This window comes from Poeciliopsis prolifica, unplaced genomic scaffold (genome assembly GCF_027474105.1).
Source record: "Poeciliopsis prolifica strain line A6 unplaced genomic scaffold, Auburn_PproV2 SCAFFOLD028, whole genome shotgun sequence".
Lineage (NCBI taxonomy): Eukaryota > Metazoa > Chordata > Actinopteri > Cyprinodontiformes > Poeciliidae > Poeciliopsis > Poeciliopsis prolifica.
The window spans coordinates 4926425-4952366 of record NW_026562403.1 but is presented as its reverse complement, the minus strand read 5'-3'; the positions used below and the strand labels follow the sequence as shown (position 1 = coordinate 4952366).

At 39.9% G+C, this 25942-nt stretch overlaps 3 protein-coding genes, 1 non-coding gene and 1 pseudogene across 4 annotated transcripts in view; 1 reads left to right on the top strand and 4 right to left on the bottom strand.

The window, feature by feature from the left end:
* Position 1: 1 nt before the first annotated feature.
* LOC129372002 (polyubiquitin-like) lies at positions 2 to 4221 on the bottom strand (annotated as a pseudogene).
* isg15 (ISG15 ubiquitin like modifier) lies at positions 3055 to 4052 on the bottom strand. The gene is given in 2 exon segments (XM_055048950.1): positions 3055 to 4031; positions 4033 to 4052. Coding segments are annotated over 2 exon segments (489 nt in total). The 3' UTR covers positions 3055 to 3562.
* An 869-nt stretch (positions 4222 to 5090) lies between the features above and the next one.
* gatc (glutamyl-tRNA amidotransferase subunit C) lies at positions 5091 to 7284 on the bottom strand. Its single transcript, XM_055049057.1, has 5 exons — positions 6991 to 7284; positions 6873 to 6923; positions 5919 to 6088; positions 5723 to 5826; positions 5091 to 5609 (listed from the first exon to the last, which is right to left on the bottom strand). The coding sequence occupies exons 1-5, from the start codon at positions 7141 to 7143 to the stop codon at positions 5548 to 5550; spliced, it is 540 nt and encodes a 179-aa protein (XP_054905032.1). The 5' UTR covers positions 7144 to 7284; the 3' UTR covers positions 5091 to 5547.
* A 198-nt stretch (positions 7285 to 7482) lies between these two features.
* Positions 7483 to 7555, top strand: trnak-uuu (transfer RNA lysine (anticodon UUU)). Its single transcript has one exon. It is a non-coding gene; the product is annotated as a tRNA-Lys (tRNA).
* Positions 7556 to 8158: 603 nt separating this feature from the next.
* sgsm1a (small G protein signaling modulator 1a) overlaps positions 8159 to 25942 on the bottom strand; it is a 33342-nt gene continuing 15558 nt past the window's right edge. The window contains exons 5-26 of the mRNA XM_055048740.1: positions 25325 to 25487; positions 24915 to 25067; positions 24769 to 24836; positions 23809 to 23954; positions 23321 to 23458; positions 21798 to 21922; positions 21223 to 21290; positions 20948 to 21111; positions 19656 to 19791; positions 18424 to 18553; positions 17267 to 17331; positions 17033 to 17178; positions 16474 to 16602; positions 16205 to 16387; positions 15604 to 15675; positions 13795 to 14739; positions 13490 to 13614; positions 12636 to 12718; positions 12411 to 12520; positions 12215 to 12311; positions 11759 to 11926; positions 8159 to 10146 (exon numbers count right to left, since the gene is read on the bottom strand). Of these exons, the coding sequence (XP_054904715.1) occupies positions 10058 to 10146; positions 11759 to 11926; positions 12215 to 12311; positions 12411 to 12520; positions 12636 to 12718; positions 13490 to 13614; positions 13795 to 14739; positions 15604 to 15675; positions 16205 to 16387; positions 16474 to 16602; positions 17033 to 17178; positions 17267 to 17331; positions 18424 to 18553; positions 19656 to 19791; positions 20948 to 21111; positions 21223 to 21290; positions 21798 to 21922; positions 23321 to 23458; positions 23809 to 23954; positions 24769 to 24836; positions 24915 to 25067; positions 25325 to 25487 (3503 nt within the window). The 3' untranslated portion in view covers positions 8159 to 10057. The remainder of the gene's footprint in view (positions 10147 to 11758; positions 11927 to 12214; positions 12312 to 12410; positions 12521 to 12635; positions 12719 to 13489; positions 13615 to 13794; positions 14740 to 15603; positions 15676 to 16204; positions 16388 to 16473; positions 16603 to 17032; positions 17179 to 17266; positions 17332 to 18423; positions 18554 to 19655; positions 19792 to 20947; positions 21112 to 21222; positions 21291 to 21797; positions 21923 to 23320; positions 23459 to 23808; positions 23955 to 24768; positions 24837 to 24914; positions 25068 to 25324; positions 25488 to 25942) is intronic.

The window sequence follows — 25942 nt, the reverse complement described above, 5'->3', positions numbered from 1 at the left end:
TGCCATTTATCATGACTTTTATTATTATTATTAATGTTACATTATACATTAAAAGTACAGCAGTTTAAATACAAAAAAAAAAAAAAAAAAATATATGGAATGTGTTGTTGACGTTGCCAGCGTCCTCAGCCTCCTCTCAGACGCAGAGTCAGTCGATGGTGCTGTTCTTCCTCACGTTGTAGTCAGACAGTTTTCCTGTCTGCATCTCGTGGCCTCATGGATCAGCCTCTGCTGCCCGCAGGGACCCCCTCTCTTTTCTCCACTCTCCTCCTGAAGCCCTCCACCGTCTCGTTGGGTGTGACGTCATAGGTGCTGGTCGTCCCCCTCTCGTTCCTCAGGAACACCTGAAAGGTTTCCGGCTGGGTGATGAGCAGAGACACCTGGGAGCCCGGCTCCATGTTGTAGGAGCTCAGGGTCCTGGAGTCGTCGTTCAGAGGTGTGCTGGCCCCGTTCTTGAAGATCAGCTTCTGCCTCTCGGCGGGAACCCCGAGCTGCTGCTGGATGCGCGTCTTCAGAGAGCCCACTGTGTCGTGCGGGTTCACTTTGAGCGTGCGGGACGACCCGTCCAACATCGTGATGTGAATATCCATGACTGAAAAATAGTTTCAAAAGTTTTCATCACTTTTACTAGATGGCAATATTCAGAGGTTGAGATCATGAAACGTGTTAGAAGAGCGACTTACCTTGCGATGGGTTTCTAGTACTAATAATAATAAAAATGTCCTTCTAGCTTCAAATATCCGATAATCGTTGATCCTCAGCGTTTTGTGCTCTGATGTGGATCAGCTGTGTTTATATACAGACCGGGTCGGTTCCCTCCCACTGCACTTAAGATTCGTTTTCCCTCTCTTGTCTGTTTTCCAAGTTTCGGTTTCTGTTCTCCAAACATGAGTCAGCTGAAATCGGCTTCGTCGTCACGCCGTTCCACGGTGATCCCCGAATACCTGCCAACAGGTGAGGTGGAGGAGCAGCCGGGCTTCACCGCTCACCTGGTGATGGGAGGAGGAGGAGGAGGAGGAGGAATCAGGTGGTGGTGAATCATCAGATGAAGCGAATGTGATTTACAGCTGAAACAAAACAGAAAATGGGAAAGTCCCTTGAAGTGGTCCATTTCGCAAATGATTAGGATTATATAACAAAATAGACTTTATGGACCCCGAGGGAAATTTCTTATTTGTTGACAAGCAAATCAAATCAAATCAAATTTTATTTGTATAGCACATTTCAGCAGCAATGTATTTCAAAGTGCTTTACATCATAAACACAAAAGCACAAAGTCATGCAACATATAATAGACAATACATTGTTACATATTATGCTTCAAATACAATTCTAAACAGGTGTGTTTTTAATGGAGATTTAAAGGAAGTCAGGGTTTCTGCTGTTTTACAGTTTTCTGGAAGTTTGTTCCACATTTTTGGTGCATAGATGCTGAAAGCTGCTTCTCCTCTCTTGGTTCTGGTTCTGGGGATGCAAGACCAGAACCAGAAGACCTAAGAGGTCTGGAAGGTTGAAACAACAACAGTAGATCTTTGATGTATTGTGGTGCTAAACCGTTCAGGGATTTGTAAACTAACAACAGTATTTTAAAATCTATTCTTTGAGCTACAGGGAGCCAGTGGAGGGCCTTTAAAACTGGTGTTTTTATCTTCCTGGTTCTAGTGAGAACGCGAGCAGCAGCGTTCTGGATCAGCTGCAGCTGTTTGATTGATTGATTTGTTTGACAGGCCTGTGAAGACGCTGTTACAATAATCAATGCGCCTAAAGATAAACGCATGGATGAGTTTTTCTACATCTGGCTGAGATATTGGTGCTCTAATCCTGGAGATGTTCTTCAGGTGATAGAAGGCCGACTTTGTAATCGTCTTTATGTGGCTCGCAAGGTTCAAGTCCGAGTCCATCACTACTCCCAGTCCATCAAAGGTGTTAAATATTAATGATACAAATATAAGAGCTAAAATTTCATATTTAAAAGAGGATCATATATATCAGTTCCTATTGTGATTCATTTCTGTAAAGGAGCATAGGTTCTGTATTATATATATGAAATGTTAGCTCTTATATTTGTATTATTAATATTTAACACCTTAGATATGTATATATATATATATAGTATAAAATATAAAATATATAATGTATATAATATTTAATATATAATATAATATTTATATATATATAAATATGTATATAAATATAAGAGAGATGTAAGTAATTCAATATGACAGAGTATAAATAAATAAATTAAATAAATAAGCATAATGAGTGCAGAGAAAATTAGATTTTGGGGGCATTGTAAAGCCTAATGGCTCCAGGCAGAAATGATTTTCTGTGGTTCACTTTGACTAAATGAGCCTCTGGCTGATGTAGCTCCTGGATCCGGCCAGCACATCATGACCCTCGTCTTGGACAGGATCCTCCTCTCTGACACCACCGTCAGAGAGTCCAGCTCCAGTCCAGCGACGTCGCTGGCCTCACAGGCCAGTCTGTTCAGCCTGCTGGTGTTCGCCACGTTAAGCTCCTATACACATAGAGGATGGCGCTGGCCACCACAGACTCATAAAACATAAAAGTCTGGATGATATTGAAGGACCTCAGAAAGTAGAGGTGACTGTAGCCCTTCCTGTACGCAGGGTCAGTGTTCTTGACCCAGTCCAGTTTATTGTCAGTGTGGAGTCCCAGATATTATACAATTAGGAGACAATAAACAACCCCATAAGTTAAAAACAACAGTATGAATACATGTGAACGGTCTCATTCAAAGCATTCTTTATTTTAAGAATTTAAGAAATGCAACAAATGAATTTGCACCCTTTAAATATCTTAACATTTTTACATGCTCGAGATCATCGAACAAATTTCAACAATAGTCAAAGTAAATACAAAATACAGTTTTCAAAAATTATTTTATTTATTGAGAAAAAATAGACCTATATTACAAAACCTGAGAAACATTGAAATTAGGACATTCTTTAAAGTATGAGGTATGCCTTATTTATTTCAAACAGACAATAAAAAGTAAAACCAGAAAATAAGAATAAGACAGATATGTCAATGTACATGCAATTTTACATAATTTATTTGGAACAGGAACAATTAGGAGATAAAATATATTGCGACTTTCTGCTCCTTTCATACAGTCATTTAAGTCTCCCCACACCATAGATCTACTAAACACAACAAAAACTATTTTTGGTTGTTCTGACACATTTTTAAATTTTTTTTTTTTTATTTCTCCCCTTAAATTCTAAGCCCCCAATTTTGTCACAAAGCATCTTTTGACTATTTTGTGGAAGTTGACGGTTTCTTGTTCTGAACAGAAACTTTACAATTTGGATTTGAACAAATTCACAGAACTTGAGTCTGAATTATTAGTAACAATAACATCCAAAAAGCTGTACTTACTGATTGGTACAAATGGACTACTTGATAATATATTACAATTCACTTACTTCAGTAATATAATTATTATTTTTTGTATGTGTACAGAGAATGCATTTTGATCATAAAAGTGCCTTGACAAGTAAATAAAGTCTGGAATGTGTTGTTGACGTTGCCAGCGTCCTCAGCCTCCTCTCAGACGCAGAGTCATGTAGATGGTGCTGTGCTCCTTCACGTTGTAGTCAGACAGTTTTCCTGTCTGCATCTCGCGGCCCTCATGGATCAGCCTCTGCTGGCCCGCAGGGACCCCCTCTCTTTTCTCCACTCTCCTCCTGAAGCCCTCCACCCTCTCGTTGGGTGTGACGTCATAGGTGCTGGTCGTCCCCTTCTCGTTTATCAGGAACACCTGAAAGGTGGACGGCTGGGTGTCCGGCTGGGTTTCCGGCTGGGTGATGAGCAGAGACACCTGGGAGCCCGGCTCCATGTTGTAGGAGCTCAGGGTCCTGGAGTCGTCGTTCAGAGGTGTGCTGGCCCCGTTCTTGAAGATCAGCTTCTGCCTCTCGGCGGGAACCCCGAGCTGCTGCTGGATGCGCGTCTTCAGAGAGCCCACTGTGTCGTGCGGGTTCACTTTGAGCGTGCGGGACGACCCGTTCCATCGTGATGTGAATATCCATGACTGAAAAATAGTTTCAAAAGTTTTCATCACTTTTACTACATGGCAATATTCAGAGGTTGAGATCATGAAACGTGTTAGAAGAGCGACTTACCTTGCGATGGGTTTCTAGTACTAATAATAATAATAATAAAAATGTCCTTCTGGCTTCAAAGGTCCAGTGATCGCTGATCCTCCGGTGTTTTGCTCCTCTGAGCCTGAACAGCTGTTTATAAAGAGGCTGGGCCAGCCCACTTCATTTAAGATTCGCTTTCCCTCTCCGTCTCCTCATATTTAGGTTTCTATTCTCCAAAGCACGCCTGTTCAAATGTTTTTCATGACGTTCCTTGGATTCCTGCCAACAGGTGAGGTAAGTTTTACAGCTTCCCTGACTATGGGAGGAGAAGGGAAACAAAAACAGGATGGTCAGAAATCAGATGGCGGTGAATGCAAAGTCAGGCTTAAAGCTAAAGTATAACAGAAGTGGGAAAAGCCCAGTCTCTTTATTATTAGGAATAAAACAACTAAAATGGGCAATGATGATGAGATAACTAGTTAGCCCATAACCTAAAATCAATGGTGTGAATGTGTCTGATCAAAAACATAATTTAGTTAAGGAATTAAAAATTGGAGCTTGAAAATATATTTGAAATTTCTTTCAGATTTCTTTTTGAAGCCTCGTGCTTCATTTCATCAATATCTCAGATTACGGGAGTTAATCCAAAATGGAGTTTACAAATTAAGATTTCATTTAGAGAGAAAGCAATCCAAACTGGTTTATGTGAAAAAATGATGGCATACTGCAACCAATAACCAATAGACTCTGTAGTTCTCCACTAACTCCAGCTGTAGTTCTTACAGTCAAAATCTTCCCAAGAACACAGTTAGCCAAACTAAAAATTTTTCCTTCCACTGAACTTTCTGTAAATACTTTAGTTGTAATGTTCAGTATATTGCCAAAAATACAACGCCCTAAAGTCCCCTTTTAAAAATATCTAGTTAATAAACTTTAATTTAAAATCTTGGTCTTGTGCACAACATGAAAAGAAAACATGTGAAACAGATTTAACATTTTTATTTCAGTCAATATTTACAGTCATATTTATAAGAGCTTAAGACATTTGAAGATTTCAGTGAGAATGTTATGTAAAATATGACAACCAACATAAGAAAACATACCATGTATTTCACTGAGCATTTCTGCTTTGTCATTACTTTGTCATCCTCACAGCTGTAGTCGATGTGTGACGTCAACTTTATGTGAAATGATACTGAAACCTGAACATGTTTGTCAACACCAGGAATATTTGAATTTGAGCAGAAGGTGAGCCAATAAAACCAGCTGCACATCTCCCAGTTTCTCCCAGTGTTTATGGTTGCAGATAAACTGCAGTAAAGACAATTATGAACGTCTGCTATGTGGTTTCAACCAAGACAAGTGACTGAGGAGTGTAAGGCAGACACGTACAATTTTCCATTAAAAAAAAAAAAGCAATAAATTATTCACAATCAAGTCTTCAGAATTCCGAGTGTCTGAGGATGGCAGCCCTCTCTTCCCTTTTAGGCAGAGGAATATTCCCTGGTGGAAAGAAAAAGAAAAATCACCAGGATTCTGCATTTTCAAACCTAAATATATTCAAGAATACAGATGCTGGCCAATAAAGGAGAAATCCAAAACAAAACTTTTCATACCTGGCGGTGCAACAAAATATTCTTCCACTGTGTTTTTTGCCAGCTTGAGCAGCTCCTCTGCACAGTGGCCCTCTGTCACTGTGTCATCCCTCAGATGTAAAGCCCTGAGTGGATGAATCGGAACAATGTTTAACAAACAGCAATAAGATATTTTTCCATCAGGCCGAGCTGCTATTCGCAGCTTTCTGCGCAGCACCTGTCCTCCAGAACCGAATCCATCGGCTCGACCCCAGACGTGTCAACGACGTGAAGCTGATCAGCAAAACGAATGGCTTTCTCCAAGCACTCCATCCCCTGCTGGGTCCGGAAATCCACCAGCGCCAGCCGCTCCAGCTTGTCCACCAGGTCAGCAGGGATCTTGGTGGGCTGCAACATTAATGACGTATGACCACTCTTCTCCACTATCAGTACTATAAAATACTGGGAAATTAAATAAATGTATTTCAAGTCAAATAAAACATGGACCAGTAGCTTGATCCATGTTGTTAAATGCTTAAATTAGGCATTTTTATCTACTAATTATGGGCCTCAAGCTTGATCATTAAATAACTTCTGAATTTGTGTAGTGCCTGTTATGCAAAGAGGCTTTAATTGGTATAGTGTGTGTTTTTGTGCTGCTCAAAGTCTCAGTATATAGAAAAAGACAAAGTTTGCCAGATATGATTTTGATTTTAAAACAAAGAAAAGAGAGAAATCCCTGAACAAAACTTGAAATGTGTGAAGAAGTGCCCCTGAGCACAAGAGCATGTCAAACTGAAACAAATATGATTTTGTATAGTTGGACATTTATTTGGTTTGTCTTGTACAGCTTTGTGAATTTGCGTTATACATTTAAACTGAACTACGTGTTGTTTTATTCTCACTTACTAGTCTTGCTTGTTTTAATTAGATGATTGGGACGACTTTATTGGACGAAATATGGCCATATTATATGAATCTGTGTCCTTTGCCCCACATTTCCCGAAATACAACAATTGCCACTTGCCGGTACGTACAAAAATCCCAATGTGAGAAAAAATGTGAATGAGTTTAAGTTTCTTAAGGCACTGTAAATGTCCTCCATGTGACATGACCAGATGCAGAGAATGACCTCCTGAACCTTAGGGTCAGTTTATAAGGATTGTTCTGCATGCAGCCATGAGGATGTTACCTGAGGAAGTTCCTCTTCTGGTACAGGCTCCCATGTTGGCACTTTTGGGACCTGCAAGATAACCATCAGTAAATAAGTAAAATATTGTAGAATCGTTGCTATGCTACATTTGCCTTACCTTTGGGTTATGTTGGTGAGAGCTGAGCGGTCTTAAGATTCGTCTTTGCAGACTTCTTATGGAGTAAACATTGTTTTCCACCAGGTTACATGACGAACCCAGGATTTCCCTGGAAACGACACGAAGCGTTTGAAATGCCAACACCTTTATCATATTTTACTCAACCAGCTCTGCATACGATCTAAGCGAAACCCGCCATATCTTCTGAGTCCTCTTCCCCAGTAAGGTCAGGCCCACACAGCTAGCAGCTCTGCTAACAACATGCTAAAGAAGCAGGAAGTAAAGCAGAGGCTCAACTGAAACTATTTCCTGTTTCACTGAAAACGTCCGATTTTTTTTTTCATATAAATATTGTGTGGATGTCTTTCATAATATATAATCGAGAGGTTGTTACTCAAAGTATTAAAAAATAAACTCTCAAAAACGCTTCTCCGCTCAGACCTGGTAGATAGGATTTTGAAATTCAGTATCGACATACTGCTGACTAAGAGCGCCCGGATAGCTCAGTCGGTAGAGCATCAGACTTTTAATCTGAGGGTCCAGGGTTCAAGTCCCTGTTCGGGCGTGTTTTTTCTTTCTAAAGATAAGAGACTGTTTAACGGTTTGTTATTTATTGTCCAGGAACAAATGATGACGGTGAGACATCTTCTCTTACCATTTACGTTAGAAGAATGATAAGAAACCGTTTCTTACAATTTATATTTCCAGCAGCCGCATCAAGCTCCAGCTGGAGGGCTGGCAATCTGCAACTTTTTGATGACTTCTTGGTTATACACACTTGATTAAAAATATTTAGACAATTAGCAGGACTCTGAACTTACCTGCATTTTGAGGAGGTATTTTAACAATTTGATAGAGGTGTGATGAACCAGAGACACATCTGAAAGCTGCAGGAAAAACCTGAGTATTGGATTTTGACATCAGTTTAAAAAACAATGACTAGAGGATCTCATTCTCAACACTCATGGTGAGAGTGGGGGTCACTGTGAACAGGTCACCAGTCCATCATAAGGCTTCATATTGACCTTTAAACCAATCTTTCCCTGCTATCAAACAACAATTTAGGAATAAAAACATATTCTAAGATCAAAAGACCATTCTTCCCCCTTTAGTTTCAGTTTGAGTAAAACAGACGTAACAATGTGATTTGGAAAAATAATTATTCCATTTTTATTTTTTATTATAAGAACATAGACCATTCAATATATATGTGTGTATATATCTGTTAAGTGCTATGGAATCTGATTTAATTTATAGTACACATTTAAAATTGGCCACGAAATAAAAATATTAGCTTTACAAACAAAGCAGCATCCAGAAAAGAAAACTAACTAACTAAACAAGTACTTTGGCTTACGAATATTACAATAAATAAATACAAAGTTCATCTGAAAGCACTTGGAGTCCACAAAGAAGTACTAGAATAAACCTACTACATTCATAAAACAACAACAAGCGTCTGAAGTTTTAGGCTATATATGACAGGCATTGACTTGCATGAACCATTAGGAACTGGAATATAAATATGTCAAAAATAATGTAATTGCTACTCATATCAACAAAGCAATTGTCGTTTCTCGCAGCGATGAATCCGAATAAAGTGGAACAGCAGTTGTTACTTGATAAGGGTGACTAAAAACGGCCGCTGCCTCGTCTGTCTTTTAAAGAGGAAGTTAAAGTCTGATTGAACAAACAGGCACCAGACAAAGCATGACAGTACAAAAACAAAAGTAAGTAACTCACTCAATTGACAAAATAAGCAGAAGATCACGGAACAATGCAAAACAATTCACAAGGATTGTGAAATTAGGCCCGTCTTTTCATATACTTTTCATATTTGTGTGAATTTCTGACCACACACTCATCAGTCAGAATCAGGGTATGAGTTCACGACACATTCTGAGCACAATTTTCTCTGGGGACAAAACAAATACAAAAATAAGCAAACAGGCAGAAAATGCAGTTTTAGAACACTTAAAACACTGTATTTTCTGTAATTCTGACTTGCAAAAGCACAAATAACCCCTTGAACAAATTTAATGGATTTTATTGAGTTTTTAAATGTTAGACCAACATAAAGTCCTGCGTAATTTTGAGATGAAAGAAAATAATGAATAGTGTGGATTTATACTCAAGCCTTGCAGAATTTGCTACAGTTATGGGTGCAACGTCTCGTGAGCCGCTTCATGTTGATTCCTGCGGCTCCTTTAAGTTGTGCCTGATTAATGCTCCTCTTGTTAATTTAACTGGGCGTCTCACACATGATCAAAGCTTAGGATATTGTTTTATGACAGAATCCTGCTTTAAGTTTCTCCACAGCTATTTGTTGTGTTTTTAGGTCTGTTATGATGCTGCTTATTCACTTTCTATTTGCAATAAACCTTGACGAATGTCTGACTTTCCTTTCACTACAAAATTATGTGCTACTTTCCATTGGTCCATCAGATAAAAATTAAAATAAAACACATTGAGGTTTGCAGTGGAATGCGACAACAATGTTCAGGGGTGTGAATACTTGAGCAAGGCACTGTAAGCGAATTACACAAAGTTTAAAGCAACTTGACTTTGGAAGGCGATTAGATGTGTTAAATTTCTGGCTGCCAGACAGATTCTTAAATCAATTGAGGTTAACATTTAAATGTTTGCATCTAAATGTTATATATACATACGAAGAAAACCATATCTATAATCTTATTTTGTTAAGGGATGACTTGTAATTTGTTTTTGTTTTTTAAATAGTTGGCTATTAAAATAATTCATAGAGCAGTATCACAATCTATTTTTCTCATAAATATAGTCTCTGTTTGAATTCAGCTTTGCGTTTTGGCATGAAATGTGCAACTAGAACATCTTTATCCTAAAATATTAAGTGCACTCGGATCGACACAGTTCTCATAGTGCTGACAGGACAAACACCACAGAGGACAGTCCGTAAGGCTCATAGCAGCAACCTGTGAATGTAAAGGCCTTGTGTAGATTGTAGTATATGAATTCATATGTGTTATACTGTTGTGCTACTACAGCCGACTCTTCTTTACATGGAAGGACGGGAGGACGAAAGCAACAATCACTTGTTTTCTATCAGGATCTGCACTTTGCACACCAGATCTCTGGCCATGGTCAAAATCTGCTTGATGTTGTGGTGCTCAGCCATCTCTGAAAGGCAAAAACAGAGTGGAACGTCAAAGCTTTGCACAATTAACCATACCCAAAGGCTTTTCCCTCACTTTCTCAAGATCTTAATTGGTTTGATAGAGCAGAGCTTGTTCTGGGTAAATGTTTGGATGAGTGTGCAGTTGGATTACACACACTGGGATGAATTACACCGATGAGTCATAATTACACTCAGCTGTTGATAAAACAAACGTTTGACTGAACATTTGATTTTGAACTGAAAAACTGCAATTCTCTAAACCAGATTAAGGTAAGGTGAAGTTTTCATGATTTAACTCTAGGATTCAACAGAAAGAGCAACAACCCAAAATTGAATAAATTTGGGAGAAGATTGGGACAGATAAGACATTTAAAGGACTTGGAAAGCCAGAAAATCTACCGTCTTGCAAAAGGTAGATTTGTAAAATCAAGTTAGTGATTCTGATTTTCTTTATTTTGGCCAATAATCGACAGGGAAAAAGAGCTCAATAAAAAAATTTAAAAAAAACAGAGCAGACCATAATTTTATGAAATTGTTCAACCTCTGCACAAACTTCCCCGTGTCTCAGAGATTCAAACTGGACCGATGATCTGCTGACTGACGCCTGTTTTTTTCCTGCTAGTAAATCAACTCAGCTAATCAAACATCATCAGCAGTATCATGTTTTTCGTCAGCAAGCAGGATGGAAACAAACTGAGCCTCGACAGTAACAAGATGAGAAATGTGGATGAGACTCTTGCCTGTGTTGTGAGTCGTCTTACTGCCTAAGCAAATCAATCTGAGCCTCATTTGGATTTACACTATGAAAAAAAAATATTTCTTCATATAGTTTTTCTATCATTTTCTTTACTTGCAGTGATATTTTTAGATTATTAGAAAAAAAAATGTATCAGAGAGGAATAATGTAACAGCTTTCAAAGGATCATTTTATAATCCAAACCAACCTATCCCTATGTGAAAATATGTAATTGTTCTCTTTGTTAAATCATGAACTAATTAATATTTGTTTTAAAAAGTAGAAATATCCAACGATTCATGAAACAAGCAAAATGAAGCTACTGGTGTGATCCTAGTTAAATTCCTGAATCAAATCTGACTGAGATGTTAAATGGGTCGTTTATGTTTAAAAACTCTTCAATGGGAAAGAGTTGAAGCAATTCAGCAAAAGTGTGTAAGCGAGTTGAAATTTTCTGCATACCGATGTAAAACTCTTATTTACATGCCAGATGACAGTTAATGTCGCCAAGGGTGGAACAACTTATTAGGTTTGTGGAGAAATTAGTTCTTCACATGATGCCAGGCTGCTTTTGGTTCAGTAATACAATGAGGTTGATAACATGAAACACTTAAGAGTGACAAAAAAGCAAAAACACAAGAAATCTGTGAGGGGACAAATATTTAATGTGCAGGGAGTCGTTTCGGTGCGGGATTAACAGCATGTATGAAGTCGAAGCTCTACTGACACAAATAATGTGCTCAAAACTCCAAATTCATTGTAAATGTATTTAGTTTTTGGTTTGTTTCTCTTACCTATATTTTTGTTATTTTTAACAAAGTTGATTGCACTGCACTCCTATATGTTAAGAACATTAGCAATGAGGTGATGAGCTTTACCATTGAAGAACTTGATTATGTCTGTGAAGTCCATGTTGTTCTCCAGGATGATGTCCCTGTAGACCTCCACCAGAGCAAGGGCAATGAAGAGCACAAAGTGACTTGATGAGGCATACTTGGCGGCCCAGATGGTTTCCCATACAGCAAACACGTCATCGTAAACCAGCTCTGGACAGAAAGCACAAAGAAACAGAGGTTTGGCATTTTTGTTCTGAGCTTGATCCATTTCTTTATTCTGTTTACTTGATTGATCTTTTACACTTGCGATTGCTCCAATTACCTTTTTTTTTACTCTACTTGTGTTATTTCATTTATTTTATGTTTTTTTTACCTTTAACTTCACCTGTCCTACTGCAGCAAATATTTGACTGAAAATAGAAAAAGCTCTAATCACTTCTTTGATGCTTCTCTCCTTCTAATAGGCGCCGACTCTGTTAGCCTGAGCCGTTACATCACCTCGTTTGAAGTCGAGCAGAAACCAGCGGTAGCAGAAGTAGAAGTGGGTGTAGTCTCCGTTCTGGTGCATGAGCTCAAACAGCTCAGAATCCAGGATCTAAAGCCAGAAAGAAAGAGGAAACAAAAAAAGAAACTAGGCGATGATTGGATTCACTGGCTATTATAGGAAACTGTTATAAAACTCTAAGTGCGTCACCTGGATTAGAGAGCGCATGTTCGCAAAGTGAGTATCCATGGCTCCTCCGTGTGGAAAGTTCTGATTCATTCTCTTCATGAGTTTACTGAAGCAGCTGAAAGCTTTGGCCTCTGAGAGGAGAACATGGAGAGGGAAAGTGAGCTTGCCGAGTCTTCATTGCAGCTCAGAATATCGCTGTAAAAATACATCAAATAAGCGTGAACAGCGAGGAGAGTTTTGACTCACCGTCATCGAGAATGACTAAAAGAGGAGCCAGCAGGTCACACATTCCCTGTACGTATCCGATGTCCAGGTGCCTCCAGATGTAGCTGTGAATATGCAGCGTAGAGAGCTGACCTTAACCCCATGTGACTGCTTCTTCTCTGACTCATACTCTCTCTGCAGATTCAGAGGCATTCTGCAGACTACAACTCTCACACTGGAGACAAGTGTTTCAAAACCGAGATACATCATTGAAGAAGTCAATGACGTTTGTGGTTGAAACTGAGTCACAAAGCTAATAGCTGGAAATATAAAACTTTTAGACTTTACGAGAGGGCAACCTTGCAAACTTCAGCCTATGTAATAGAAATGTAATAGCAGAGTAATTGTGAAGGGGAAGGAAAACTGTGCAAAGTTTTAAAACTATTGTGATACCCTGAGTAGCTCCAGTGTGAGTTATTTTCCATGACTCTTCTTGTGTTTTAACAAGTAACGATTTCATAAATCTTAAATTATATTATAAAGAAAAAAGTCTGAATTTAAAATATTGAATGACATGTTGCTGAAACGAAGAACTAAAGCCTTAAAAGAGTCTTAAGTTGCCAAGCCATATTTACTGAACATGCAATACTTATTGAAAAACTTGTTTTCAGAAGAAAAAAACTTTCTAAGCGGACCATTTTGTTTTTGTCAGTCAGACAAAAACATCCATAGGAAGCTCAAACTTCACAAGGAAGTCTGAGCTTCCTCCTCAAAGCTCAATCTTTGAGCTTCAAATGATCCATATCATCATTTAAATAATGATATGGATGTAGACGTGAGAAAGCGTTGCTGTAATCTATTATTCGATTATGCTCCTGCAGGGGTCGCTGTTTTACCTGCACATGACGTTGCGCAGCTTCTCCAGGTTGGCTGGAGTGAAATACCAGTAATTCCTGTCACACCGCTGGACGTCTTTGTCAATGCGGTGCAGATTTAGTGTGTATAAATCCAAAAGCTCTTGCTGTAACAAATATAATTATGACAGTAAATAAAATAAACTTATTATCTGGTTGACTTATAACGCAATAAATCAGCGGTTATCAAATTATTTCAAGCTGGAGGTTTCTTTAAAATGCCCTCCTCATTGTTCTCAAATTGAGAACCACTGCTGTGAATAAATGTAGACTGATGGTGTGCATACAGAGTAAGGGCTCCCAGTTGCTCCCTGAGGTGTCACTTCATTCTTTGTGTTTTCGTCGGCTGGAAGAGAGTCGAAGGGAGGATAAAGGCTCTCCATCTCCGGCTCCGACAGGGTGGACTCTGTTCCTTCAGGACTGAGCTTTTCTACCTCCTGCCTCAGATCCGCAGGAGTTGCTGAATCCTCAGAGAAGGACGAAGTCTCACAGTGTCCTCTACTGCTCCATGGTGCCATGGACACCCTTGCCTTGGGGATCTCCTCCATTTCTATGGCTGAGGGAGACTCATCAGACTCAGTCAAAGCCTGGGTCTCGTCTTTCTGAGACAAGCTGTGAACTCCTCCCGATATCGAGGCTCCCAGAATCTGTTCCCCCTCACGTTCCTTAAGACTTTTAGATTTTTCAAATGTGATGGTTGTGTTTAATTTTTTCGTATCTTTAATTGGTGTCAGGTTTTTTTCTTTGTGTTTGGAAGCTTCCTCAGTCTTCAGTGGTACATGTTTTGGGTCTTTATCTTCAAAATTTGCTCCTTCCTTTTTCACATTTCCAGACTTTGTGCTGTCCTGTGTTCCAGGATTCGATTTGACGCCGTCTTTATCTGTGCTGTCAAATGTTTTCTCCTCCTGCCCTTTGTCCTTCTCTTCACTCACCACCTGACCTTCGATTGTCAATGCTTCGGCCTCTCCCACTGCAGCTTTGGCGGAGCTCTGCGACATCGGAGGCGCAGCTGCGGATCTCTGGGACGCATCAGGTGCGGAGCTGTCCTCTGTGCTGAAGGAGCCGTCTGAAAGGCCAGAGGTGACGGAGAAGTTTCGTGACGAAGGATGCCCAGAGTCGGGAGAGCTCGACTCATTTTGCACAGCTCCGTTGGGCAACTTCTGCAACAGTTTGGCCTCTTCAGTCTTGGACTCCGACTCGGGCTGGTCCAGCTCCTCTACGGACTCAAACACCTGAAAGAACAAGCCAAAGGGAAGCAGTCTACTCCAGGGGAAGGGATGGGAGGATGTGAAGAACTAGCAGGAAGGAGAATGCAAAACATTGGTTCCGAATGTCTACATTAATTGCATAGCTTAGACATTTACAGTATGTGCAACAGTTTCTGACAGTGATTTCAAGAAGCCAGACCTTTTTGGGATGTTCTAAAACGGTTTTCTAGGTAACAAAAAAACAGATTTTTTTTTTACTTTCTTCAGTTTTTTCACTTATTCTCTTTCCATCGCTTATTGTCAATAATAAAAGAATACTGCTTAAAATAGAGAAAAGTGGGCAATGAAGATATTTCAAGGCTAAAAGCCGTCTACAAGATATTAACATCTGATAATTATGTCTCAAAGAAAAGAAAAAAAAATATCTTTATTCAGTTAACACCACATCAGGCATCACCTTGTTGATGGTGAAATATTATTCTATATCAACCAGGAAATTGTAAATTGACTTCCAAAGGACCTCTGCAGCCTTACCAGATAAATACAGAGCAAACAGCTGGTAAACAAATTCATCCATTTTCAGCTCAACTGGTGACAAGACAAAACTAACATCTGAATTTTTCCCGATCAGTGACTGCACCATTATGTGAGCACTAAGACTGCACTGGAAAAAAAGTGCTGGATTCGACTGGCAACAAAAAGAAATAAACTATTGTTGAAATATAAGTTCCTCCAGAAGAAAAGCTTCATCAAGGACATTTTAAAAGAACACAAAAAGTAAAGTCTGCCTCTGAGATTGATGATCATTACAGAATAAATGTAAAGTTTGTATTTAGCTTCTGTGTGAACAGAGTCAACAGAGGAAATGATGGAGTTGGTTTTGGATACCTGTGTGCTGCTGCTGGAGTCACTCTGGAGGCGAGCCAGACTCTCCCTGTCTGAGCTGTGAGATGAATGAGACTGGAATAAAGGTCCATAGGAGAAATGGTCATTTCTGTGTTGTTAAAAATCAACAAAATAAATCAAGCTAAACAATGTAAAAAGTATTTCCTTTTCTCCTACGTACAAATATAGTGAAAGTTATGTCAAACAAGCCTCTTCACCCTTTGCTAAACAGGTATTTATAAAAGAAAAGAGCATAGTTTTATGTAGTTAATTATTCTCATTAATGATGTGAATAAACATGCTACAGGTTCAAATTTACCTATTTACGAGTCATCTTCAAATATAGCCTTTTATCTGAAGAACTTTTGTTATTATTTACATTTATTATGGTTGTGATTTCCATTTATACCACAAATAATCAAGCAGATTATTTACCCCTAAACAAACCGGATTCAGCTCTGAGTGACTTCCTGTTCACAGATAATATCTACTGGAGTCATATCGCCACAAACTGACAGCAAAACTATAAGCAGGAAATAAAAAAAATACCAACAACCTTTATTTTACACTGAATTGTGTTTTTTGGTTTTTTTGACTGCTTTACCTCGTTGCTCACAGTGGAGTCATGATGGGTCATCCTCTGACTGGAGCTGTCCACACTCGCCACAGAGGAGCACTTTGCCAAAGCGGCAGCGTGCTGCTCCTTCTCTCGCTCGCGAACAACCTCCTCACATGCCAACCACTCGCTCATGGTCTGCTTGTAAGAAGCCTGCATTTGTTCATCCACCTACGGCCAAAGAGTGAGCAGTCAAGCCTCAGTGGTGTTGGTGCAGAAAACCTCGGAGCGGATGGAGTAAGAGAGGAGCAACTAACCTCCCTCCTGTCATCCTCTGACGTCCCAAACTGGTAATGACCCAGCAGGAAAGGCCACACCTCTTTACGCAGCAAGGGGTCCACGCCGCCGAAGTAGACCAAGCGGAGCAGCTCCTGCTCTTTGTAGGCCTAATGAAAAGCAGCACAAGCCTTTGATCGACCCAGGGCTTGCCTTTTGATCAGTTCTATTATCTTCTTTATTAAAAATGACAACGATCTCCCACACACGGCTTAATGTGCCAAAACAACACTGGCTGCCTCAGTAATGATCGAAGCTCGCATTCAATTATTCATGATAAAGAAATGTTTTAATGTTTTGAAATGAGCCAGGCTATATTGCTGACCCCTCATAAATTTGATTAATATCTTCATAAACTTCAAAAGTGGTGTTTAGGTGTAATTTACAAGGCCATTAGTCAGGCTTCATGAGACCAGCAGCGTGAGCCGCATCACTAGCAGGCTGAGGGAGACGCTCAGGTTACATGGGTGTGTGTGTGTGTGAGCATGCGGAGAGCCTTCTGTTCGCAGTTGAAGTCAAAGCATGTGTCATGGTGCTTACGGTGCAGTCCTTAAGAAATGTCTGCCAAACGTCTGCGGTGAGCCCCCCGGTGGCGTCGCAGGGCGCGTTGGGCGCCACGATGGTGTGGTTGACGAGGGCGGAGAGATGGGTACGCACGGTGGACAGGTGGCGGCAGTACGCCAGCCCTGGTCGAAGAGATGGCTGATCAATTAATCCAACCGCAACAGATGATAGTGAATGTGAGCTGATAACATTCAATACGGCATTTCGTACATCCATAAAACGCCCTGGAGATGATCTGATATTTCATGTTGTCACACAGCAGCTTCAGAGGAGTCCTGCAGAAAGACACAGCACAGATTACTTTACCTAAACTGCAGCACCTTTGCAAAAGTATTCATACCATTTGAAATGATAAATAACTGGTCAAATAATAATACATTTTAGGTGCATTTGACGGGATAGATGGGAAATAATGCAGGGTAAATAAGATAACTGCGCTTACAGCCAGAAGATGTTTGGGGCTGTCTCTTACATTTTTGCTAATTTAGAGACATTCAGTCTATTGTTTTTTTTTATGAAATTGCTCTAACAATCAAATTGGAATAATATTTGGTCTAGGGCAGCATGATATTAAGAAAACATCACTTTGCACTAATATTGGTAAATATTGAATCGACCATAAAACCTGCAATCAACCCATACTTCCTTAGTGTTCACTTGCCCCCACAATACAAATAATCTCACCACAGTCTGTATCAAATTGAGAGTTTAATATATCACTGAAAAGTAGAGTTTTAATACATAACAACTAAAGCACCATTTCCAACCAAATATTGCACCAAAGCCAACCATGTAAGATGAATAAACGTAGAGAAAATAGCCTGCTTTTCTTGTTTAACCATGTATTATGTCATTTTCATTCCCAGTCATGCACTGGTTTGTGTTGGTCTTCCATAGTAGACCACACTCAAGTTTGTTGTTTTAATGTGAGAAAATGTGAAAATATTCCTGGGGTGTAAATATTGTAGCAGAGTACAGTACCCAGAACTCTTCTTCTACAACGCTATCATTAAGCTGCCATTCTGATTTACATCTTTATATATATATCTTTCATAACACGTCATACACTATCTCTGATATACAGCTTATTACAGGGTTCAGCCTGACCTTTTGTAAAATGATAAACTATTGTGCTGCCATGCGGCACAAATTTGCAAAGCAGCTCATCTTTTTTTGTCTGCCCTGGTTATCAGCTAATTTACCCCAAACTCTCCTAATTCCAGGCAGGCAAATGTCACATCATTTTCCTCTGGGTAGCCTTGATGTTCTTGTATCTGTCTTCCATCTCCAGTTTCTTGGTGTTATTAGAAAAGCTACAGGGCCGAACGGGTTCCTGTGTAGATTGATGGCTTGTGTTTTCCCCTCACCTCTCATAGTTGCACCCTTTGTGCGCGGCGCCGTCGGAGAAGTTCCCCTTGGAGCAGGAGGAACATGAAGACTTCCTGAGACTAGGCTGCCACAGGGCGGCTCCGTGATCCATCAGATCTGGAGGAGGCACTGCATGCAAAACCACACACACACACACAACCTCATTATCACTTTAAAAGAGGCGCACTTCGAAGGCTTTGAGGAGCAATTACATTAGTACAGAGATGATTGTAAACTCTATGGAAAACACTTTGGCACAAGCAGAATAATGCAGATCAGCTGTGACCTGCTTAAAGCACTTCAAAGGATTATTCTTCAGCCATTCATTCCTACTTGAGTGATGACACAAAAACTTTTATATTGCCAGAGATCAATAAACAATTGGAAAGCATGAAGGCACCACACAGTAGATGTTTGATCATGGGGAAAAAGAAAACATTTTACAGTACAAAAGAAAACTCAGAGTTCCTACACACTTTAAAAATTCAAATTCAATACTTTTCAGGCGATTTTAGTTTTTTTTTTAGATGGATGGATGGATGGATGGATGGATGGATGGATGGATGGATGGATGGATGGATGGATGGATGGATGGACGGATGGATGGATGGATGGATGGATGGATGGATGGATGGATGGATGGGATGGATGGATGGATGGATGATGGACGGATGGATGGATGGATGGATGGATGGATGGATGGATGGATGGATGGATGGATGGATGGATGGATGGATGGATGGATGGATGGATGGATGGATGGATGATGGATGGATGGATGGACTGTGTAGGAAGCCTGCATACTTGACCAATCAGCCCCCAGCTGGGGTCTGAAAGGTTAAATACATTGAGATGTGGTTAGGAAGGCACAAGTGGCTTTAATAACGCCGCACATCAATACGATTTGCCAGAGGAGCACTTTAGACCAGAAGGGAATGAGGCGCGAAGAATTACAACGAGGAAAGCTGACAGACAGACTGATGAGCCCATGTGTGACAGTGTTACAGGTGCTTTCTGTGAGTGAGGGGGATTCTCCCTGACAGCTGCAGCACCTCCTGGGTGCAACCAGAGTCCCTGTACGGGAGGCGGACTGTCCACTCAGTTCAAGGGGAAGAGAAAAAATCAGATGGGGGCGGTGGGAGACAATCGCTGTAACAAACAAGGAGCAACATTTTCATTTCAACGCAAGAATCTCAATTCGGTTTGGCTCTTCAAAAAGGGAGAAACTCACCAAAATCAGACTGGCTGTTTGGAAAGATGATGCGGAAGACGTAGTCGGTGGCCTCGTCCTCCTCCTTGTCAGAAACTGACTCTGTGGACGCAGATCCCAGAGGAACTCTCTTCTTCAGTTTGGGAAACACTTTCCCCTGAAAAGGACAAAACTGAAGTCAACTACAATGGGACATTTTTTGAAACCTGCTGAGCTAGTGTGTGTTTTTATTTTTTTGTTGTCAAACTTCAATTATTTAGATTAACAAAATTTTAATATTATACAAAGATAGCCAGAAAAACTTAAAAACACAGTTACCAAGTGACGAGTTCATCAATTGTAGGAAATAGGCTACACTGGCCCTATGTGAATAAGTAATTACCTCCTAAAGATAATAACTGGTACCCATAACTAATAACTGGCTGCAGCAGCAGCCAATTGGCAATGAGAGCTTTACATAGAGGTACATACATATTTGCACACTTATCTGTGCAGAATTGCTTGAATTCAAATAAATTGGAATGTTTTAGAGTATTAAAACTCAACCAGATACAGATTTCCAGACTTTGACTAGGCCATTCATAACTGGACTTCATGTGATCATTTGGCAGCTGTCTAACCCTAGAATGCTCCAGCTTAATCTCACAATCTGATCGTTATTCTTCAAGATGTTTTGGTAGAGAGCAGAACGTAAAAGCAGTCTCACAATTATCCCGAACCACCACCACGTTTGACTGTTAGTGTGTTGTTGCTGTCCTGCCAGATGTAACAGGAAAGATGTACAACATTTTAAAACCAACTTTTCTCTCTCAAGCCATAAAATATTTTCCCAAAAGCTTTGATCATTAAGGTATATTTTTTGACAAATATGAGTCGGCCCTTTTTCAGGTCAAATGAAATTGATATCAGCTTTTGGATTGGTTTGGAAATTATTTTCAAACTCTATTTTGTATTTATTCAGGTTGCTTTTGTCTGGTATTAAAATGATCTTAATCATCTGTAATATTCAAATGTGACAAAAAAAAAACAGCAGAAACAGAAGAAATCTTTATGGCTGCAAATATTTTTTTCACATCAGAGCAGAAATGACAAGTATCTAGTAAATCAACAGAATTGGGACAAATGTGGCTCAACTAACTGAGAGAGAACTGAGCACACAGTCATGTGTTTGAGACAATGTGTCCATTCCAAACCCAAATCCCATTCTTATAGATTTTTAGATCAGATCATCTTTGTTTGCCATTGTATTCATGCTTCCTTTAAGGATCCCAGCGGCAAGTATTTGCATTGTGTTTTGGAAAGAAGATGCTGACCTTTCCCCTCTGGGACCAGAGAGGAGGGTCCAGCTGGCCGTGAGGGAGCAGACCGTTCTCCAGGCAAGACAGGAACTGGAGCAAATGTCCTCCTCTGGGGAAGCGAAGTGGAGGTCTTTGGATCCCATCCTGACTGACTAGAACCACCGTCCCCCCGCTGTCCACTGCAGGACACACATGTACGTCAATCTATCAAACCCTCCACACTGACAGGACATTATCAATATTCTGTAAATAATCCAAGTAAGAATAAGATTTTAAGTAAAAGCTCATACCTTGTTGATGGCAGTGCAAGTACACTATTTCCTCTAAATTGATTGTCATGGCATAGTCCCAATATACACTGAAAAATAACAGAAAAGCAGGCACTCACTGAAGCAACGATCCTTTCTCTCTCTTTGCACTCCACGTTAAAAGTAAGAAACAAATAAACTATAAATGGTTCAGTAAAATCAGAATGCAAAAAAGCAGCCATCAGCACAGCAGCATGCACATAAACAAGCCAGGATTGATTATTTTGTTGATGGAAACCATGTGCAGGTGTTAGATGCTAACATGGTTTTTGCTAGTTTGATGGAGCTCTGACAGTGTTGCAGTCAATAAGCCATAAGGTTGGCTGCTTGGTAAGCTGAAAACCGGCTTCATCAGATCACCAGCAGTAACTCAGAGCACTGAGCCCCCAAGCACAAACACACTGCATTATTCAGCAGGAGAGTGTTATAAAAACAGCACAGCATGCGAAAAAAAGACACTTAGCATGTTATTTTTTTCTTGGTATCAGCAGAACAGAACAGCAATAATATAAAATACAGATGCATTTTTCTATGTTCGGAATGAAATTATTTCGCACCTGCGTTCATAGTCCAAGTCTGCTTCAGATCCGTTCATGAGCTGATTGGGTGTCCACTTCAATGTCATTACATCAGCAGTTTGGTGCAGAGAGAGGTAACCTGGGATAGCCTCCATGTCATCCCTCTGCAGCAGGGGCAAGATGACAGAAAGGTCAATAAACAGGAATCGGTAGAAAATGGTGGACATAAACATATCACACTGGGATTATGTGGGATTACAAGTGGAAGAAAAAGCATAAAAAGTTTTTAAATATCTCCACAAATAAACGTCTGAAAAGAATGACATACATTTTGTGTTCAACCTCCTCTGCACTAACACCCCTAAATACAATCCAGTTACACCATTGTCTTCAGAAGTCACCTAATCGATCCATCTGCATGTAGTTTAATCTCAGTTTAATTGCAGCTGTACAACATAAAAGGTGTTGCTGAAAGAAAGTCATAAGAAGCCCCACTTGTAGTTTGCAACAAGTCACATATGAGACAGCAAATAAGTAAAAATGTGAAAAATGTTAGTTTCTGGGGAACATGTAAAGAGCTATTTGTGTTTTCCTGAACACACCTTCACACATCTTCATGCTGCTATGTCAGACATCTGCAACCTTTATCATTAAAAGAGACATTTAGCCCTCAGTCCAGCTAGATAAAACTTGTTTAGGCCAGCAAATGTTGCGTTATCTTTAAAAAGGAAAAAAACTGCTTCTTTTTTTGTTTAATATCTATAATAGAAAATATGTCCTTGCATTTAAAGAACCATCACTTTACTACACATAATTTTTTTATATTGTCTTCAATGGGATGTTGATATTTATAGAAAATACTTAAAGAAAATATTCGTCTAAAATGCTAATATTGAAAATGCACTTAATTTCCAGCCTAATGGTAGAAAAAGATCTAAAAATATTATTGTTTCTTTTATAATAATTCTTTTGTGTATGCAAAAATTCCATCAAAACAATCTATAGAACTGCTAAAATTGACAAAGTTTGCTAAAGTTATTAAGAGCCTTTGTGGAAGGTTCAAAGAGCCACTTGTAGCTCTTTGCAGGTTGCAGACCTCTGTGTTACTGCAGCCATGACAGAGAAGCGGATTAGAGCTGATGGGAACATGGATGGAGCTAATTAAGGGATCAGAGCTGTAATGGTACGATCGAGATGAAGGTATTTAGATCTGATCGAATGGCCCAGTCAAACCTGTCAAAAGGACTTGAAGATTGCAAGTCGAATCTGTCTGTCCATTCTGACTGAGCTTCCACTATTTTCCAAAGATGAATGCTTACAGATTTCAGCTTCAAGATGTGTAAGTTTGGTAGAGACAACGTGTAAAAAAAAGTTTTAAGTTTTTCATTTGTGAAATATTTTTGGAACTGGGCCTCATTTTTCATTCATGAAGTAATTATTCACTACTTTTTGTTGCTCTATCATGTAATTTATCAATGTAAAATGACAAAATGTGAAACATTTCAACAGAAATAAATATGCATAAATAGTGAGATGCTTTATATAAAACGTCACACAGTTACCGGTTGCACCAGCACATTGTTCTTGCCAAAAAGCAGCGTGGCCCTGCTGTTCTGATGAAGAGACTCCACATATTCTCGAGCTGACGGGGAAGGCGACGGGCGCTCATCCATGCTGCTGCTGGAGTGTCGCTTCTGGATCTGTGCAATCACAAAACACACTGATGACTCACACTTCCTTGCTCATGTGCATCAACAAAGCTGCCCTCGTGCATCTTGTTTTCCTCCAAACACACATTTGCAAACAGCGCCGCAGCACACGAACGCTTCAGAGCGTTGGGAGTTTGTGAGATGGGCTAAGCTGACCCGCTCCACTGACAGCATAATGGGTGAAAATGTGCGAGAAGCTCTCTGTTCCTGCTTCTGTTACGCACTGTGCTTCACTTAATGCATTTCAGCAGAGAATGTCTGCTAATGCAGCTGATCTATCAGGATAAAATCTGACACGTGGACAAAAAGGTTAAAAAGAACCTCTGAAATTTCATACGCACACACAACGCGGGTCTCTTGGTGGGAGAATCCTGCCTGCAGATGCCACTGTGGATGCGATGTCTCTGAACCAACTCGTCAGCAGACGGGTCGGTCCAGAAGTGATCAGCTGTCTTCATCTTTGTGTACTCCAAAGCACAGGGTCCAACTGTCAACAACGAGGGGAAACAGTCTTCAGATAGTCTTAGACCTTCCAAACATTATAACATTACGTGGGAGACGTGCAAGGAGGAAACGGTTGTCTTCTGAAAAACACAGGAAGGCCAAACTAAAGCTTATCGGGGAAAACGTGGACAAACATCAAGACTTCTGGAATAACAGATTAGTATAAAACTGATTTATGTGTGCACCAAAACAAAAGGTTTTGGGCTTCTTCAATGCAGCAGGACCTGACCAGCTGAAAAATAACCCACAGGAAAATGCATGGCCATTTGTAAAAAAAGCAAAAGGAATTAGACCCACATGATAATTACCAATACGTACCAACAAACACGTCAAGAACTACCTGAGAATTAAGAAGTATAACATCCTGGGTCAAGTCAAAGCTCAGATCTTTAACTTATTGACATGAATATATTGGAAATTTTAACACAATATGCCACAATGATGCACTACACACAGTAAAGTACACTGGATCTGGAGTTTGGTCCTCAAAAAAAAAAAAAAAAACGAAAGATAAGAAATACAAAACGAACAAACTCCATAAGCTGGAGAATATATAATTTTTTTGTGTAATTAAATCACTTTCATTTTCCAGAGATAAAAAATTAGACCAGACATCAATATTTGAGCATGTCCGAGTAAAGAACTGAATAATGAATGTCAAATGAATGTACATTAATAGAATTTAAAGTAGCAATCAAAGAGCTCCATCTATAACATTTCTCTCTACTGAAAGCCCTATTGTACCAGTCCAAATTATATGTAACTACACAAATATGTTCCTTTTCCTGTTTAATTACCTAACAGTGAAGCCAGAATCGGTCCATCCACAGGGTCCATCAGAATAGCTTCTTTCTCATAGTATTTACTGAAAGAAAATAAGTACAACTTATATACAACAGAAACCTTTAACCCCACACGAGAATGGTTTGTCCTCTCAACAGACCTGCTGTTCTCCACCAGGTAAAGGACAATCTTGTCCAGCACTTTCTCGAACAGAGCCGTCCTGATCCACAGGTTCTTGACCCCAGGAGGGTTGAGGCTCGGCAGCCGGGGCATCCTGCGAAGGCTGTCTTGACTCTGCAGGCTTTGACTTCGTCTGCAGAAAAATAAAATCAAGCAATCGATTTTTTTATTTTATTTTATTTTTTAAAGTACATCCTCAATTTTCTATGCATCTTGCACACAAGATGAAAGACTCTTAATCCCCAAATTATTCTGATTGTTCAATAAAAATAAGCTTCTTCAGAAAATATGTCATTGCTTTCATTGTTCAACAATCAAACAGGCTTTGTTGCTCTGCTTTGAATTCTGCTGTGATGTGTGAGGAGAGGCTGCGGCGCATGAGTCTCTCACTTTGTCTCCATGACCTGCTCCAGCTCCTGGGCCTTCCTGCAAAACTCCTCCGCCGGGGGGAAGCTTTTGCCCACCTTCATGAAGAGCGCTGCTATCTTGTTGCTGCGCAGAAAGCCAGCCGCTCGCCGCTTGAGCCCATGCAGGACACATGCCTCCACCGCAGCTGTGTGGACAGAGCGTCTTTTCTTTATTAAGGTGTAATCTATTTAAACCGAGCATCAGCTGAGTGGAAAAGTAAAAGAACAAATAAAGGTTTTGCTCCCCTGCTCCCATTTAATGCAGCGTTTCTCAAACGTCAAAGCTCTCTGACCTGCATGTTTTAGACGTTTCCCTGCTTCAACACACCCCATTCAGATGATTGGAGTTCAGCAAAAGCCTGTTAATCAGCCATCAATTGAAATTATGTGTGCTGAAGCCAGGAAATGTCTAAACCATGCAGGGCAGTATGCCTTGAGGACCAGTGTGGAAAAACACTGACAGGACTCCCTTCTCAAAGCTGTTGCAATCCTTGTTACTTCTGCATTCTTCAACCATATTTTTACCTTCAACTCAACTTTCCATTAATATACTTAGAACCGTACTGCATAAATAGCTTTTTTAACAACCACCTTTGGCAGC

Bases quoted from the DNA above. Each gene is read 5' to 3' on its own strand.
- gatc (XM_055049057.1), bottom strand. From the start codon at position 7,143: ATGATAAAGGTGTTGGCATTTCAAACGCTTCGTGTCGTTTCCAGGGAA. The intron at 6,924-6,990 runs GTAAGGCAAATG...GTTATCTTGCAG, and splicing joins CTCACCAACATAACCCAAAG to GTCCCAAAAGTGCCAACATG. The intron at 5,827-5,918 runs GTGCTGCGCAGA...TCATCCACTCAG, and splicing joins GATTCGGTTCTGGAGGACAG to GGCTTTACATCTGAGGGATG.